This window comes from Corvus hawaiiensis, chromosome 1 (genome assembly GCF_020740725.1).
Source record: "Corvus hawaiiensis isolate bCorHaw1 chromosome 1, bCorHaw1.pri.cur, whole genome shotgun sequence".
NCBI lineage: Eukaryota > Metazoa > Chordata > Aves > Passeriformes > Corvidae > Corvus > Corvus hawaiiensis.
The window spans coordinates 7,143,878-7,159,150 of record NC_063213.1 but is presented as its reverse complement, the minus strand read 5'-3'; the positions used below and the strand labels follow the sequence as shown (position 1 = coordinate 7,159,150).

Sequence of the window (15,273 nt, the reverse complement as noted above, 5' to 3'; positions counted from 1 at the left end):
TGACATTCTTCTCACACTTATTTTGCTGTTTTTTCCAGTGTTTACAGAGACATATTTGCATCTATATTTCATTCATATTAATGTTAGTATTTCTGCTACAAGTCTCTACACATTCAGTTACATGAGAGGAAAACCAGCTTACTACAAGAATCTGCAAAAGGAGAAAGCACAAGATACAGAATCCAGCTGAGTGGATGTGCCAGTCTGACACATTTACAAGGCACAAGAGAAATAAATGAATTCACTTTTCAAACAGTAAATGTGTTTACTGGGCTTAGCTTGTGTGATCCAATGGACTTTCCTAGCCTCAAGCAGAATTTCTGCAGCATACACCAATAACAAAGACACTTGAGACAACTGGGACCTAGACTTGGTATCCTCCAATCCAACACATCCTATGATTTGCAAGTTCTTGATGTGCCTGTGCATGAATTCACCAACTGCAAGACTCCTTGACATACGGACTCTACCCACAAGCAGAGACTGCACATGTCCTGACTACAAATTTGCTCTTTATTTCACTCCAGGAACCAGGATTTGAGCATCTGTGTTTCACATGCAGCAATTCCAAGCTGCTTTCCAAGCAGTGCTGCTAGCTCCCTGAAAAAGGCACAGTTCACCAAGACAGCCCATTCCAGAGTGTGCCCCACAGAGATGGTGCACGCTTAGGACACCTCTTCTCCTTCCTACTCTGCTCTAGCCTTGTCTCAGGCAGCCTTGTAGCCTCACCCCCTGCATGGAACAAACACACATTCACACATCACAGAACAAAATCGTCTTTCATGACTGAATCCTGTTCCTCAAGCTGAAAAAATCCCATGGAAATTATTTCAATTCCAGTGACAATTAAGCCATTTGGGAGAAGGGAGGTTCCTGCCAAATGATGTGCAACATGGATGCATCAGTCACCTCCAGAGAGTGCCTGAGTGGTCACACAGTGGTTCACGGCAATTCCTTATGCAGCTGGGGCTCTGTTCCTCCCACAGCACCCAAAAATGAGCAAGCAGGCAACGAATGTTAGCAGCCATCAATAACTATCAGTTTAGGATGGATTCAAACTGTGACTGAAGATTGAAAGCTTCCCCTAACACAAATGCAAAATACCCAAAGCCTTCCAGTGTTTCCACTGTTCTGCCTTTCTGCAGTCACATCTATTCATAACATGTCTTCCTCACTCCAGCAGGAAGCAGAGAGCTCAGGAGAGCACTACGGCCATTTGTCACCATGCAGATTAGCCCACTTCGTCTCAATGGTTTTGGTGATGGCACTGTTAACATGCAATGTTTCACTAGCATCTAACTCTTTAAAAACTTCAGGGGTTAGGCTAAAACCATACAAACAACATACCTGAATGTGAAAATTAAATACTAGGGAACTCTCTAGAAACCAGAAATTCAAATATGATAGAACCATATAAATGGCAAAAACAGGGGAAACTTCAGAGGAAACAAAGGCAGCCCCTCTCTGAAAATACTGGAAAGCTAAATTTTGTGCCACTGAATTCAGGTAAAATGATTATACTCCTCCTCATCTATTCAATATCTCCCTAAATGTGTGTACTTTTTTTCCTCATTTTAATCCATCAGAAGACCAGAATAGATAATGTGACGCTCACTGCTACATTTTTACACTTTGGCAAGTTGCTTCTAGGCATTCTGTGGGATAAAATTTTCTTTTCTTCATTTGCTAAATAATAACTCCCTTATTTCTACAATAACCCTCTTATAATTTCCTTAGATGTATTTCTATGCCTCCATCTCATCTTGCTTGCTTTATTGAATACATGAATAGCTCACCTTTGACTTCAGATAATTTTGCCTTTACTTGCAAGACTCTTGAGCATCAAGCTCTCTTTTTTTCTCCTGTACTGAATTATAATTCTTCTGATTCCAATTTTTTTTTCCTATTGTAGACACAGGCACAACAGTCTCTAATATCGCAAAGAAACTTGTAAGGACTTTATATTTTATGAAAAATATCTGCAATTTATACTTACAGCCAGCTTCAAATCTTAAACACTCCACATCACAGCCAGGTGAGTTTTAAGGACAAATACATGCATAATTCATGAAAGCATAATCATTATTGGTAGCTCTGTAGAATAAATAGTCCTTGGTAGACACTCTGCATTTGAAGAATGCACCATATTCATGCTAGCAATATAGAGCCAAATTTGTATTTATGGTGTACTTGCAATCCATTCAATTCTGCTTCTGTTTGAACACACTGGTGAAATACAGTGCAATATTCTGTTTCAGTTACCAGCACAAGATGCACAACTTGAAGCAGAGCTCCCAATAGCCAGAGAGCACAGAAGAGCTGATGACTACAGAATCTAATTAACCTGGAAAATGCTCAGCTAGCACCATGCTCTGGGCTCACACACAGATGGAAATGGGCTGTTCAACTATTGTGTGTGCAAGGCAGGCTTCTCATAACTCCCAAGTCAGCAGAAACATTTAAGCATATGCTTACCATTAATGTTAAACAGGTGCTTAAGTACGCTGCTGAACAGGGAACATAACAAGGAGCACGCCTCTGGAGGACGTGATTTTTTGCTTTAATTGCTGTTGCATAGGACTTATTTGCTACCCTTAGATATTACCAACAGCCTCCTTTCCCTACCAAGACTGCAATTCTGTTAAAATTTGAGTAAGAAGATAGTGAGAAATGCTCTCTTTATTAAAAAAAAAAATCACAAAAAACAAAAGAAGGTGTAAAACCCAAGACACTGGAACAAAGAGGAGCAAATTTTATTTTTAAAATTCCCAGCATCTTTTATAGGTTTGGATTCCTACAAGAATGTCTGAATCCAACCAAAATGGACCATCCTTAACAATGTTTTTAACAAATGTAGATGAACATGGTTAATGCAAATGAAATAAAATTCAGAGAGAATAACATAAAAGCAACAGAGAATATTTTCTTTTCCCAGAGAAAAACTCTAAATAGTGAGATCAAGAAAGGCTCAGTCATACTGATATGAACTACAATTACTTTCTGAATTACTGCTCTACCCACAGCATTTTATACATCCTTCATGTAGACCACAGATCCAGTTTTTAACAGTCAATAAACTCAGAGCTCATGAATAGTCATATTCCTGCATTACAATCACTTGCTTTACAAACTAGATCTTCATAAGTGGTACTTTCAGCCCCCTCACAGTTGGATGAGAAGACATTATTATGAGCATATTTTTTACATCCTTATAATTAGGCACTAGAAAAAAAGCAATACAAGCTTATTTCTAGGTTACTTTGGTTATATCATAGGCTGCAGAAGAACTACTCAGTATTTACAGAAAACATGCCAAGCTATCATTTCAATTTTTCTCCGTGTTTTTAATAACGTCAGTCCCAAATGAAAAACAAATAAAAATGTTTCATTTTCAGCATGTTTTCCAGTTTAACATCATCAGTGAAAACAAACATAAGCAGAAGTGCAGGCATGCAGCATGCTCTGGGGAACAGCTGATGGAGGAGCTCATGGGGCTTTCCATGGGGGACAACTCATAAAACAAGATTAAGTAAAAAATACAGAGTGCTTGTCTTAACCACCTTACTCTGCTTTTCTTCTTCTTCTTGCCTTCCTACCATGAAGTTTACCTTCTTTTTTTTTTTTTTTTTTTTTTGTCAACTACAGTATATTTCCCTGTTGCTACCTTTTAAAAATTACTGAAAATCCCTGGTGACACAGAACATGGTGGGGTTATGTGTCGAGAGTCAGATCTGAAAGCACCTAAGCCTCAAACAAAATTCTTACTCATTTCAGCAGGAGTAGTAAACCCATTAAGTTTGGCAAAAGTTTTGCTTGAGTAAGTGCTGAATAATGACTACAGAATGAGGCTATGCAATATGTGACTGGAATTCATGCCAAGTCTGTCTACACATGCCTGAGTTGACAAAATCTTCTGGCCAGTATTCCCTGTAACTTGAGAGGGATTTTCCAGAGCATTGACCACTCTGTTTACCATCCAATGCTTGACCTGGGCATGCAATGTTCACCACTGCAGCTCATCCCACTGTCTTGAATTGTCTGTTTTCTCATACTTGCTTTGATTGGACATTTCTGTGCATCTCAGGATAACCCCTTAAGTCATTATTCCACAGTGATTAGGGATGAGATGGTGAGAATACTTCATAGAAGCACTGAGTCACACTATGAAAGAGGCCTTGCCACAAAAAAACTCCTAAATTTGTTGCTGGAGGTGCACCGAGTTTGCAACAATTTTATTGTGCCTTGCAAGTGTGCAACTTGGGAACTACCTACTTACAGTTGAGAGTTGGACTCAGATCCAGTTACACACAAAATAATTCTCCCCCTGATCAAGGCAATTCCACAGGCAATTCCACTGCTTCTGTTCCCACTCTTCCCTTCTGTAGCAATGAAGAGGACATTGCCGGGCATACAGAACCCACAGGGAAAATTTTGTGCTCAGAAACGACCAGCAAGGCACAAACTTCTACCCAGAGCTCAGCATAAACATTACAACATGGGTGCTCCAGGAAGTCCCAGGACCTCACCAATATCTCCACAGATATCCAAGTGATGGCACAAAGCCAGTTTTTGCAAAAACAATATTTTGACATAATCTTGACAATCCACTCCAAGGGCAACAGGACACTGCAAATGCAAACCTTGCATGCTACAGTGCAAGGTCTGTTTGCTACAGTGTCCTTAAGAGGCTAGAAAATCCATGCAATCTACAGGTGAATGCATGCTACAGCTGGGTCCCAGTTCTCAGTGTATTGTAAGCATTTAGGCTCTAAGGGTTTAGATTTATTTTTAAAATTGCATTCTCAACTGCAGCCTTTTCAAAAGAACTGAATACTATGGGAACTTGCTAAATGCAATGCTCCATTGGGAAGGAATGCCAAGGTTACTAAGTGACAGCATTATGCATTAGTGGATTACATGAGATTTAGAGTACATAAAACAATTTAATAAATGGGCTTTGCTTGTTAATCTCACGTGAGTCACTGTGTAGTACAATACTGTACAGACAGCACACAAGCAAACAGACCTAGAAGAATAAATCCTCATATTGCACTTGTGATGACATTAAACCATTTGGGTTAAATAATTTTAAAGCCAAGGGTGCATTATAATGTTCTAGGACAGCTCAGTTTATACAAACTACAGACCAAGAGATTCCTGCTACAACATGGCATCTTGCTGAGATGGAGCTCCTCTCCTGCTACAGCTGGGCTGCGCTGCTGGGAGACTGGACCTGCTTCTGCACAAGCATGCAGGGACCTGCAAAGAGCAGAGCTCCAAATGTGGAGCTCATCTATCTTCACATGCCACTGCAGATGTAGTTGACAAACCCTGGGCAGATGTGCAGAGTAATTTTCGTCTGATGTAACAGCAGAGGCTAGAGAGGGTTCTTAGTTTCACTTAAGGTGCTCTGGAATATCTATGACTATGTTTAAGCAACAGACAAACTCATCACTTGGATATGTGCAGGCTCAGCTTGTACCCCATAATTCCTTGAGTCAATGGAGAGAAGTTGGCACTTAAGAGTGCAGGTACTCTGGCCCATTTTGCACATCTACAGGAAGATGGGATTAATCAGACTCCACTGACTAATTTGTAGAGGAAGCCCAGGCTGACTAACTTAGATATAAATGTCTATACTGAAGAAGCCAATGTTTAGTCAGAGAAATCCTATGTCCATCTTGTTCTAATGAAGAATTACCAGACTCCCACAGAGACTGTTCCAGCAGTTCATCACCTTCCCTGTAAAAACTGGGCACTTTATCTTCTAGTTTGGAATGCTCTGACTCCAACTTCCAGCTTTGAATCCTGTTTTGTCTTTGTCATCTGCATTAAAGAGCCTGTTGGTAGTAAGGGTTGTGTACCAACCAGAGGTGTTCTTGGGGCATGATTCTCTATTGCCTTCCCCTTTACATAGTCAGTCAGGCCAATACTGAGAGAGTACAAAGCTCTGCCAAGAAATGAGATCTCTGAGATATACAAGAGTGACACTTGAAACGTGCTGTGTAGTATCTGCTGGCAGTTGAAAGATTCATTCCACAGCACAGAAAGAAAAACCCTGCTCATCAAATAAAGCCTCAGGCCATCAACATCTACAATACTTACATTTTAGGTATTTATCTTAAGCAAGTCCAGACTTCATTAATGAACAAATGTAACCTCTCAAATAGAGATGAATGCAATGCTGTCTTCCCAGCTGCACAGACAGCTCTGTGGCTCTGTTGCTGCTCAAGGCTCTACAGCCACCCACTCAGCTGTCATTCACTAAAATCATAACAGTCCCTTCTACTTCTCCTTTTACTGTTTGGCAAAGCAGTGAAAAGATACAGAAAGAGAGGGAGGGGATAGACTGTCCTGTGAATAGTCAGACAGCTCAGAGGAGGAAGGGAGAAATTAGCACAAAGTGCACCTTTTTCCTTGCAAGTAAGAGGAACCAGGGAAGCTGCTGAGGAATACTGAAGAAAAAGATGCAGGTGTGAGGAGCACCATCAGATTCAAGATTTTGAACCCTTCTGACAGTGAAAATGAAAGTCAGACCACATGTCCTCCTTCAATTTCACAGCACTAAGTAGCGAGCCAGAGATGTGGAGTGCTTCCCACGGCTCCCAAAGTTATTCTGAGACAGCTTGGCACCATGTATTTCTCACAGGTCCTGCAGCTTTAGTGGATCCCTTATAATTCTAGGCTTTGCATTTCTCTATACCCTAAGTAAGGATGTATCTAAAAGCACACTATATTGCATGGACAATATTAGGATCCTGCAAAGCTTGTGGAGCTCTCTACCATCCCACCTCAAATGTAAAAAGGCTCCTAATTTCCACCAGCTAGCAACACGACATTAGAACAGCCTCAGCATATCTTACAGCTTTCCCACAATGCAGCAATTCCAGCACCTCCTATGGATTGTATGCCTGCTGCACATATCATCCTTACAAAAGGGAACCCTTGTTCCCTTTCATGCCTGACCCAGAAACGATACCAGAATGTTACAGTCCTCAAAACACAACTCACCTTTCACTAAGCAGCCTCAGTCCCAACGATTTTTTTGCTGCAATTCTTGCTGTAGTATCAGCAATTGAATTCCTGCCTCGCTTTAAACTCCAGCTGAACTCATGACAGCTCACCTGGGAACTGCTACCTCGGTTTCCTTGCTTTCAGTTCTGGAGCTCCCTGTGTTTCAGCTGAGGTAGTAGACAACTAAGGAACAGTACACAAAATCTGGATTGCATCTGGCTTCTAAGTCAAGCTGAATATAAGACAGAGGGAAGGCTAAAGTAGCAGGGACCTGCACTGGGTCACAAACTCCACCATGTACTTCAGTGTGGGAGTTTCAAGAAAAATTAATCTTTACACAGCTTCTTTAGCCCATGTTAGGACAACTGCATTCTTGGCTGAGAAGAATTTCACCATGTTTCAGTGCCATGTGATTGAGCACTGCAAGAAACACACCTGTAGGTAAATTATGCCAAATAAGGAAAATCACAATGGAACACCAAGGTCTTATTTATTTCAGTAAGAATTTATTGCTCCTGAGAGGTACCAGAGTTGTGTTTCTCAAGGAAGAGCAGGAGCACTCCTGGGATGACAGGGTAGCTTAGTCTTCATGTCAGTTGTACCCTTGAGGTCTCCGAGGCCTCAGAGGTGCTAGCGGACTTCTGAGGAGATAACAGTTGCCACTGGGCTTATTTTTATTTGGGTTTTTTATATGTACATCAAAACTGTAGCTATGAGAGTTGGAATTTAAATGGTCAAACTGAAAATCTAAATCTCCAGACTCTTCTGCAAATCCTCTCAATGAACCCAAGCTGTCTCTTTTGCCCTATTCATACATTTTTCATCAGAGTAAAGCAGAAATCTGACACATCCACCATGGTTTCTCTTGGCAGTTTCCAAACATTCGAGCACCTGCAGGTTAGAGTGAAATTCAGAACAAGAGTTTCACAGCAACCTCCCTCCCCCTAATACACATAGATAGATCAGGGTGCTCACTGCTTCCACTGACCACTAAGTGTGCCAAACTAACAGCCTGCTCACACACAGCACATTAATTTGCTTTCAAAACCCCTCTGCATTCCCCCAAGCCCATTGTTACCACTCACCTAATTGTCCACAACCAAAGGTAGTAGCTCCTTATAAACCTTGTTGCAATTGTACCTCTAACAAATTGGGATTTGCAAGAGTGCTTGTAAGAGAAGAATCTGGCACTACTGTAAAAGTGCTCTTCAAAACAGCTCTTGTGGATACATTTGTTTGCAAATCCATTAAAAACAAACAAACAAAACCCCTGTGTACATGATAGACCAGTCCCTGGGGAGACACAGGGAAGCGTAGAATAAAATGCGTAGTTGGCACTATTGCCCCGACCTGACAACTGGATGTGCAAGGAAAAAGACTGGAATATTTTAATGAAATAAATTATATAGCCACACCTAAAGTTAGGATAAAATGCAAGTGTGTTAAATTTATCTCCAAAAGTGATAGACATTTATCTCCATACCATATTGTTGCATACTAACTTCAAGTACACTGGAAAACTCAAGGATACGTCAATTCTTATTGGGAGAAACCACTGTATATTAATCACTTCCTACAGCATTTATGTAGAATTAAGAGAAAGCCCACTGTAAGAGCCTGAGCTATTTCTGTAAGTTGCATTCCCCTGGTTCAAATGATGAATGGGAAATACAGCAGTAAAATAAAAATAGGCACCTTTCCAGGTAAATGCTATTGTTTAAAAAAAGCCAAACAAAGCCCTGGTAAAATACTGCTACAGGGATAAAAACATTTATCTCAGTGTCACAAGAATGGCTTCATTTTTTGCTGGTCTAATTAGGTAATAAAGAAATCACAGGTGTAATGACTCCATGAGCTATTACCACACTTGAAAAGGGTCCACTGCATGGTCAGGGACCAGTGTGTCAGTATTATCACCTGCTGTCACATCATTTTAGGAATGAAATAGCTCAATTTAACAGAGATTTTTAAAGAGAAGAAAAATCAATACATAGTTAGAAGCTTGTCAGGATTCTAAGCAACAGCAAAACTGCCAGAAAACAAACAAACAAACAAAAAAAAAAGTCATGGTGGGCTTTGAATTTTCAATGGCTTTTTGAATTCTGCTGAGGCACTTAATGCAGGGCACACTGTAATGCAACTCCTGGGATTCCACACACCCCAAGCCAGTATTCGCAATCACTGCCAGGTAGGAGAGGGAGGACATCCACAGCACAGGATTTGACATGAGTAGTTCAGGATTCTAATTTTAATTGAAACAAAAGTGATATAAAAGCAAAACTACTATTTTTTAAACAACAGCTTAAGGAAAAGCATAAACTACTAGGCTTAACTTGTTGGAATTTCCATCAAAAGTGTACCTCAGTTTTCAGGACTAGGTCTGCTAAATACTACCTTGAAGAAATATAAAATCTGTTCAAGTATCTTAAAGCTCAAATATTCACCTAAACTTAATTCTTGCTAAAATAAACTGCAGATCCAGCTGCAAACACAGAGCAGATTAACACCGAAACCAGGTGTGTGTGGCCCATAGAAACAGACATTATCTAAAGAAATCACCTGTTCCCCCACCAAAATCAAATATAACAGTTTTTGTCTTTAAATTTGATTCCCAGTGTCTCAAAAATGAGTTCTCAAAAGGAAAACCTTGCATTCAAGTCCAGGGAGACTGCCCCAAGTGACAGAAGTAACTGTGACTTAGCAGCCTGAGGGGCCAGATCCTGCTCCTGTCTGAGTCAGAGGCATAAACTATTGTCTCTGGCTGAAGGTTGGAGTTGTGGACTGCCCCTGCTACAGAGCCATGTGTGCAGATCGATCACCCAGCCCTTGCTCATCCCGCAGAGCTGTGGAAAGGCGGATCCATTTTGCCACGCTCGGAAGCACCAGCCAGAAATCCCAGCAGAAGCTTCAGCCCTGCGCTGAGTGGCGGTGGGGGAATCCCTGCCCGCTCCTCATTCCCTGACTTTGGACACTTGCAAGGAAAATGTGCAAGAGGTTTTTTATTAATTCTGTGATTTTACACATTCTGTGTGTGTGAATTAGTCTCACCCTGTACTTAAATCAAACAATGCCATCTCAGCTCGTTGATTGTTTTTTCTTACAGATCAAGAACTTCCTAACCAAAAGCTATAATGACCATCAGGATGAGTAGCTTAAGCAGATAATAGTCTAAATTTCCCCCCACAAAAAAAAGTTCCAGCACTAGATATTTGCCCGGCATTTAAAAAGCACAATAAAAGGAGCACGCTGCAATCACACAGGCTGTGTAATTCTCCTGGAAAAAAATGTTTGTAGAAGTTCCTGTTCAGTTGCCTTACTTGAATTCACAGGTCACATAGCATTGCACCTTCCTCTTAAACACTACCGCTGGAAAAAGCAATATTATTGGAGTTGGAAAAGCAGACACTTCCTTAAAAAGCCAGCAAAGCATTTTACTACAGAACTTGATTAAAGGATGGCGAATACTTTAGCTTCTTCTTGAACAGAAGGCATGAGAGAAACAGATACTACCTTTCTTATTAAATATTAGCATTTCCCCTCACAGGGGAGGCAAAACACAGACAGGAGGGCTCTTCTTGAGCAGAGAAGGGACAAGAGACCAACAGGTACCCTTTACGCGCTTCAGGTTATTTGAAAGAAGTTGGTTTTAAGGCGAAGCGCCCTGAAGCCTCTCCCAGCCTGCGGTGCACCCCCGCCCCACCGCAGCGAGCTCCTCCCGCCTGCGGAGCCGCCGCATGCGGGGCCCCGCGCACCCCCAGCCCCGCCGCCCCCAGCGGGTCAAGCCAGCAGGCAAAACACACCAATATATTTCCATCAGCACAAGATGGCAACCAGCACTTCTTCCGGCAGAGCAGCTGGATGCTTTTATTTTTTCCTTAAGGGAGGAGGGGGATTATTGAAAAGGCATCCCGAGTAGTGGGGGGGGTTTTGTTGGTTTTTTTTTTTTTAATGGCATCAAGACAAATGTTTCCAGTAGTAATGCCGGAGGAAAGGCGAGGCGGCCCCCACAGCCCCCAGCTCACGCACACACATCGTGGTCATCAACTTGGCGAAGTTGGCCGTGCCGGGGCGCGGTGCCCCAGCGAGCCCCGCGCCCCCCGCCCGCGCTGCGCCCCACTCCCCCGGCAAACGGGGACGCCCCCGCACCCCCAAATCCCCCGTGAGCCCCTCCAGTGGGGGGACAGGCACCAAGCGGGGCACGGACACCAAGCAAAGAGCCCCCTTCTGTCCCCCGGCCAGCCCAGCCCCAGCAGCGGGGGCTCCGCACCGACCGTGCGGGCGGTGAGCGGGGTCTGGCAGCGCCGAGCCGAGCAGGGAGCCCCGACACTTACAGTCACTGGAGGCGCCAGCAGCAGCCACTTACCATCATGTTTCCTTGCATTTTAGCCGTTTGAAACATTGCCTTTTCCTTCATTTTTGCCGTGTGTGTGCGTGCGTGTGCTGTTCCCCGAGAGTTACTTAATCCAGCGGCTGGATCACTTTAGTGAAGAACTGGCGTGCACTTGCGATGGCTCTTTTTGGTGTGGAGTGGAGGGGACTACGAGCAGCAGAGGGGGAGGGTGCCTGCTTTCTCTCTTTTCCTTCCCCACCCTTTCAATACATATTTTTCCTTTTGACCCAAAGAAAAAAAAAAAAAAAAAAAAAAGGTAATAAAAATAAAGCAGCTCCTGTCAGAGGAGAGGGGAGGCGAGAGCAGCGGGGGCACCCAGCTCTGTCACCACCCAGATCCAGGTTTTGCCCTGCGGGAGCCGGCGGGGCGGGGTGGGTGGGCAGGAGGGAGCCGCACACACGCTCCCCGCCCCGGCCATGCCCGGCCGCCGCCCCGGGCCCGGGCGGTCCCGCCGAGCCAAGCCCACCCCGCAGACCACTTGCAGAAAAAGGGAGGGTGGGGGGCAATAAATAAAAAAGAGGGGGGCTGTCGCCCCTCCGCTGGCTGTGCCCGGCTCGCCGCTCTCCCGGGGGGTTACACACGCTTTTTACAACAGGAACCGGGGAGGGTGTGGGGAGAGGAGCCGCCTCTCCGGCGTTAACTGTTCACCGGCTGAGCCGGCGCGGCCCCGGCCAGGCCACGGCTGGTGCAGGAGGGTGGGGAATAGCACGGCGCTGCCGCGAGGAGCGGGGGATGCTCGGCGCGTTACCATGGCTGCGCCCCGGACCCGCAGCCCCCCGACCCTCCCGCTCTCAGCCCGCGGGGCGCTGTCGGGGATGGGGCGATCTAGGGACTTGTCCCAGCGCCAGGGTTCGGGATCCGAGGCGAGCCCCTCCGCACGGCGCAGGAACGGGCAGGGGGATGCCGGAGCTCGGCTCCCACAGGGGAAAATGCAGAGCCAGGGGCATTGCCCGCGTCGGGCTGCAGCTGAACCCGGCCGTGGCCTCTGTGCCTTTCCAGCGGTGCCCGCACTTGTGAGAGGTTTCCCATCGCTGTCAATGCAGTCCCTCAGCTGCGCTGCCCCACAGGTGGCTGGAGCAGCCGCTGGAAGACGGTGCCATCCTGCTGCCCTTGTGAGAATGTGGTTCCTCCTCGCCCTGGTGCAGCTTTCCAGGGACAGAGCCTTGCCACCCATCCCAAAGGTTTGCATCTCAGCTTGCACACAAAAAAAAAAAATCCTTGTGGAGTGTGGTCTGTCTCTCCCTGATGCACCAGAAGTAATTACATTTCAGGAGAATTAGGTGCCCGTCGATTTCACTTGGCAGGAACAGGGCTGCTTTACATGTTGCTCACTCAGAAGGAGACAGGAAACTGAGAAGTGATTTGCTTAATATCTGAGAAGGGAAACCAAGAAGAAAAAGCAGGAACTCTTCTTGTCATCCAAGGTTTAACCAAGCCAATGGCTGAACCAAAAGCTCTCTTTTCTTTTTTTTTTCTTTCCCAACAAGGGAACTTCAGACGTGTCCATGCATCCTTTTTTATGCCCATCTGTAGCACTTTGAGCTCTGGTCCTTCACAGTTTGCAGCATCTTCACTTCATAGGCAATGGGTGTTCACTAGAAATAGGACACAACTTGTGCAATCCCATAGTGTTGTTCACACTCTAGTTTTCTCTAAGCCACACAGCTGTTCAAAGATATTTAAATACAAAATATCACCCAAGACGACAAGCAGGTATCTTAGAAGTGATGGTAATTGGAGAAGTGAGACTCCAAGACCCTTGTGGGAAGTGCCAATGGCAGGTGATGCTGGTACCTTTGAAGATTACCTGTGGGAGCTTTTGTTTCACAAAAATGCCACCTCTCACTTGAATATCTTGATTACTCTCTCCCTTGTCTCTATTTGGGAATTGCTTATACTTTATACAAGGTGCATTTTGAGCAGGAAGTTCTTCATTATGTTCCTCAAAATCTGGTCTCGATTTCTCTACTTGGAATTTGGTGTTTTATGAGGAAGTTCCTGTTCCATCTCAGTTTTTACCCTTAGGAGTTTTAATTATGTACGAATGCAAAATACACTTGTACTTCACTGTTAGTAGTTCCATTTGCCTCCTGCATGACTTCATACACCAATGGAAATCCTTACCCTACATTGAACTCTGGCAGTAGTGGGGTTTTGGATATTTTTACCTCAGCTTTGTCATAATGCAGTTGCAGTGTTTATCTCTTATTTTTATTTCATATTTAATTTATGCACTATTGGCATAAAAGTAGCAATTATCTTGATTAAAACAGCTTTGTTTAAAGTTGAGATTACTGGCAAAATGCTTGGTTTCACCACTGACCGTATCCAGGGCTTTTTCTTTTATTAAACACCAACCAGGGTCCTTTTGGCTGGAATTTGTACATTACTGTGTTTTCACTTCTGCCACTGAAGTTTGACCCTATAATCCAGAGACTTCCAGAAACAGGAAACAAAAGTGTTTTGCAGTGTTGTGCAAAATGACACCGATGATGTTGTGGCAAAAATGCCAAACACATTATGAGAGAGAATTCTCGTTCACAGCTTCTAATTCTTATTTTCTGACTCACCTGACACTTTCAGAAAAGACGTAGTGAATGGTTTATCTCTGGAAAGTTTTATGATCAGAGTCCACCCTTGGAAGTTTACAAAGCTGAGTGGATAAAGCCCTGGTTCCCCTGGTGTCAGAGCAGGAGGCTGTCAGAGCTCACCCTGCCGTGAGCAGGAAGTTGGGCTAGAGACCTCCTGAGGCCTCTTTCAGCCTGCATCACCCTGCGCCCCAAAGGATCACAGCACCCTAGACAGAGTGACCCTTTTTGTTACAGATCAAAACGTCCCTTTAACAAATGACTTGTTCTGTTGCTTCCTAAGATGATTCCAAAACTGCATCTCTTGTGCTCCCAAAGACTTCAGGTTCTGCTGATCATGATGTTGGCTGGTAATTTTCACACCTGAACAACTTCTGCTTGGCTGATGGAACAGCTAAGACTTGATCTCAGATCTAGAAGCGTGAGACTAAGCCATGCTGCTGATTTGTACCCCAGGCCAGGTGATTCTGCTGCAAACAGTCAATGACACTGTGCTTCAGATTTGGGACATTTAAGACAGCTCCAAGTGATACAACCACATTACTCCCTCAAGTGCATTAACCTGACTGGACTCCCTGTCAGCCACCATTCAGACATCTTTTGAGATTTTCTTCTTGATGGATGTTCTCCATGTCATTTTAATGGAAATTCACTAGAGCTGCAACAAATACTCTCACTGAACACAGAATCAAGTTTTTTATTATTAGAAAGTGGAATGGTAAAAGCAGAAAGATGACCTGAAATTTCTTCCATATTTTTGTTGGGAACATTTTTTTTTTACTTCCTTTGAATGATGTGTAAGGACAGACAATCACCCTGGGACACAATAAAGTAGTGTGATTTAAGTAGCTAAAAAGCCTCTGTATTTAAGACCAGAGATCTAGCCCAGGAAACCTCAATAAAACATGAAAATATTCCTTCATTATATCAGGCTTTTTCTCAGAGGGAAAATGTGAAAATGCATTACTTTTGCATTCCTTGGTTTAGTCTCAGTGCACCTACTTTACCAGTGGAGTTACTTTTGATATAAATGTTGGAAGGCTTGGCCCAGACTCAGCTGCATCTTAACAGCAAGATCTGAAGTGAAACCCCTCTATAAGAAGGGGTTTTTTGCAATCAGTCATTTTGTATTTCAGGTGCATAACAGGAGGAAAACCCTGGGAAATCAGAAAGTTTTCATTTTAAATCTGATCTAGATATAGCCTCTGTACCTCAGGTACTATGACAAAACCAACATGGCATCTTCATCCACCAACATTTTTATAGGCCATTTTGAGAAAA

At 43.7% G+C, this 15,273-nt stretch overlaps 1 protein-coding gene across 2 annotated transcripts in view; it reads right to left on the bottom strand.

The window, feature by feature from the left end:
• The window catches only part of DPP6 (dipeptidyl peptidase like 6), a 544,191-nt gene that overhangs the window by 470,440 nt on the left and 58,478 nt on the right, over window positions 1-15,273 (bottom strand). The window contains exon 1 of one of the 2 annotated variants that reach the window (XM_048324219.1): window positions 11,378-11,615. The exons of the other annotated variant lie outside the window; for it this stretch is intronic. Coding sequence (XP_048180176.1) covers window positions 11,378-11,428 — 51 coding nt within the window. The 5' untranslated portion in view covers window positions 11,429-11,615. Of the gene's footprint in view, window positions 1-11,377; window positions 11,616-15,273 lie in introns of those variants that run through there. 2 annotated transcript variants of the gene reach the window in all.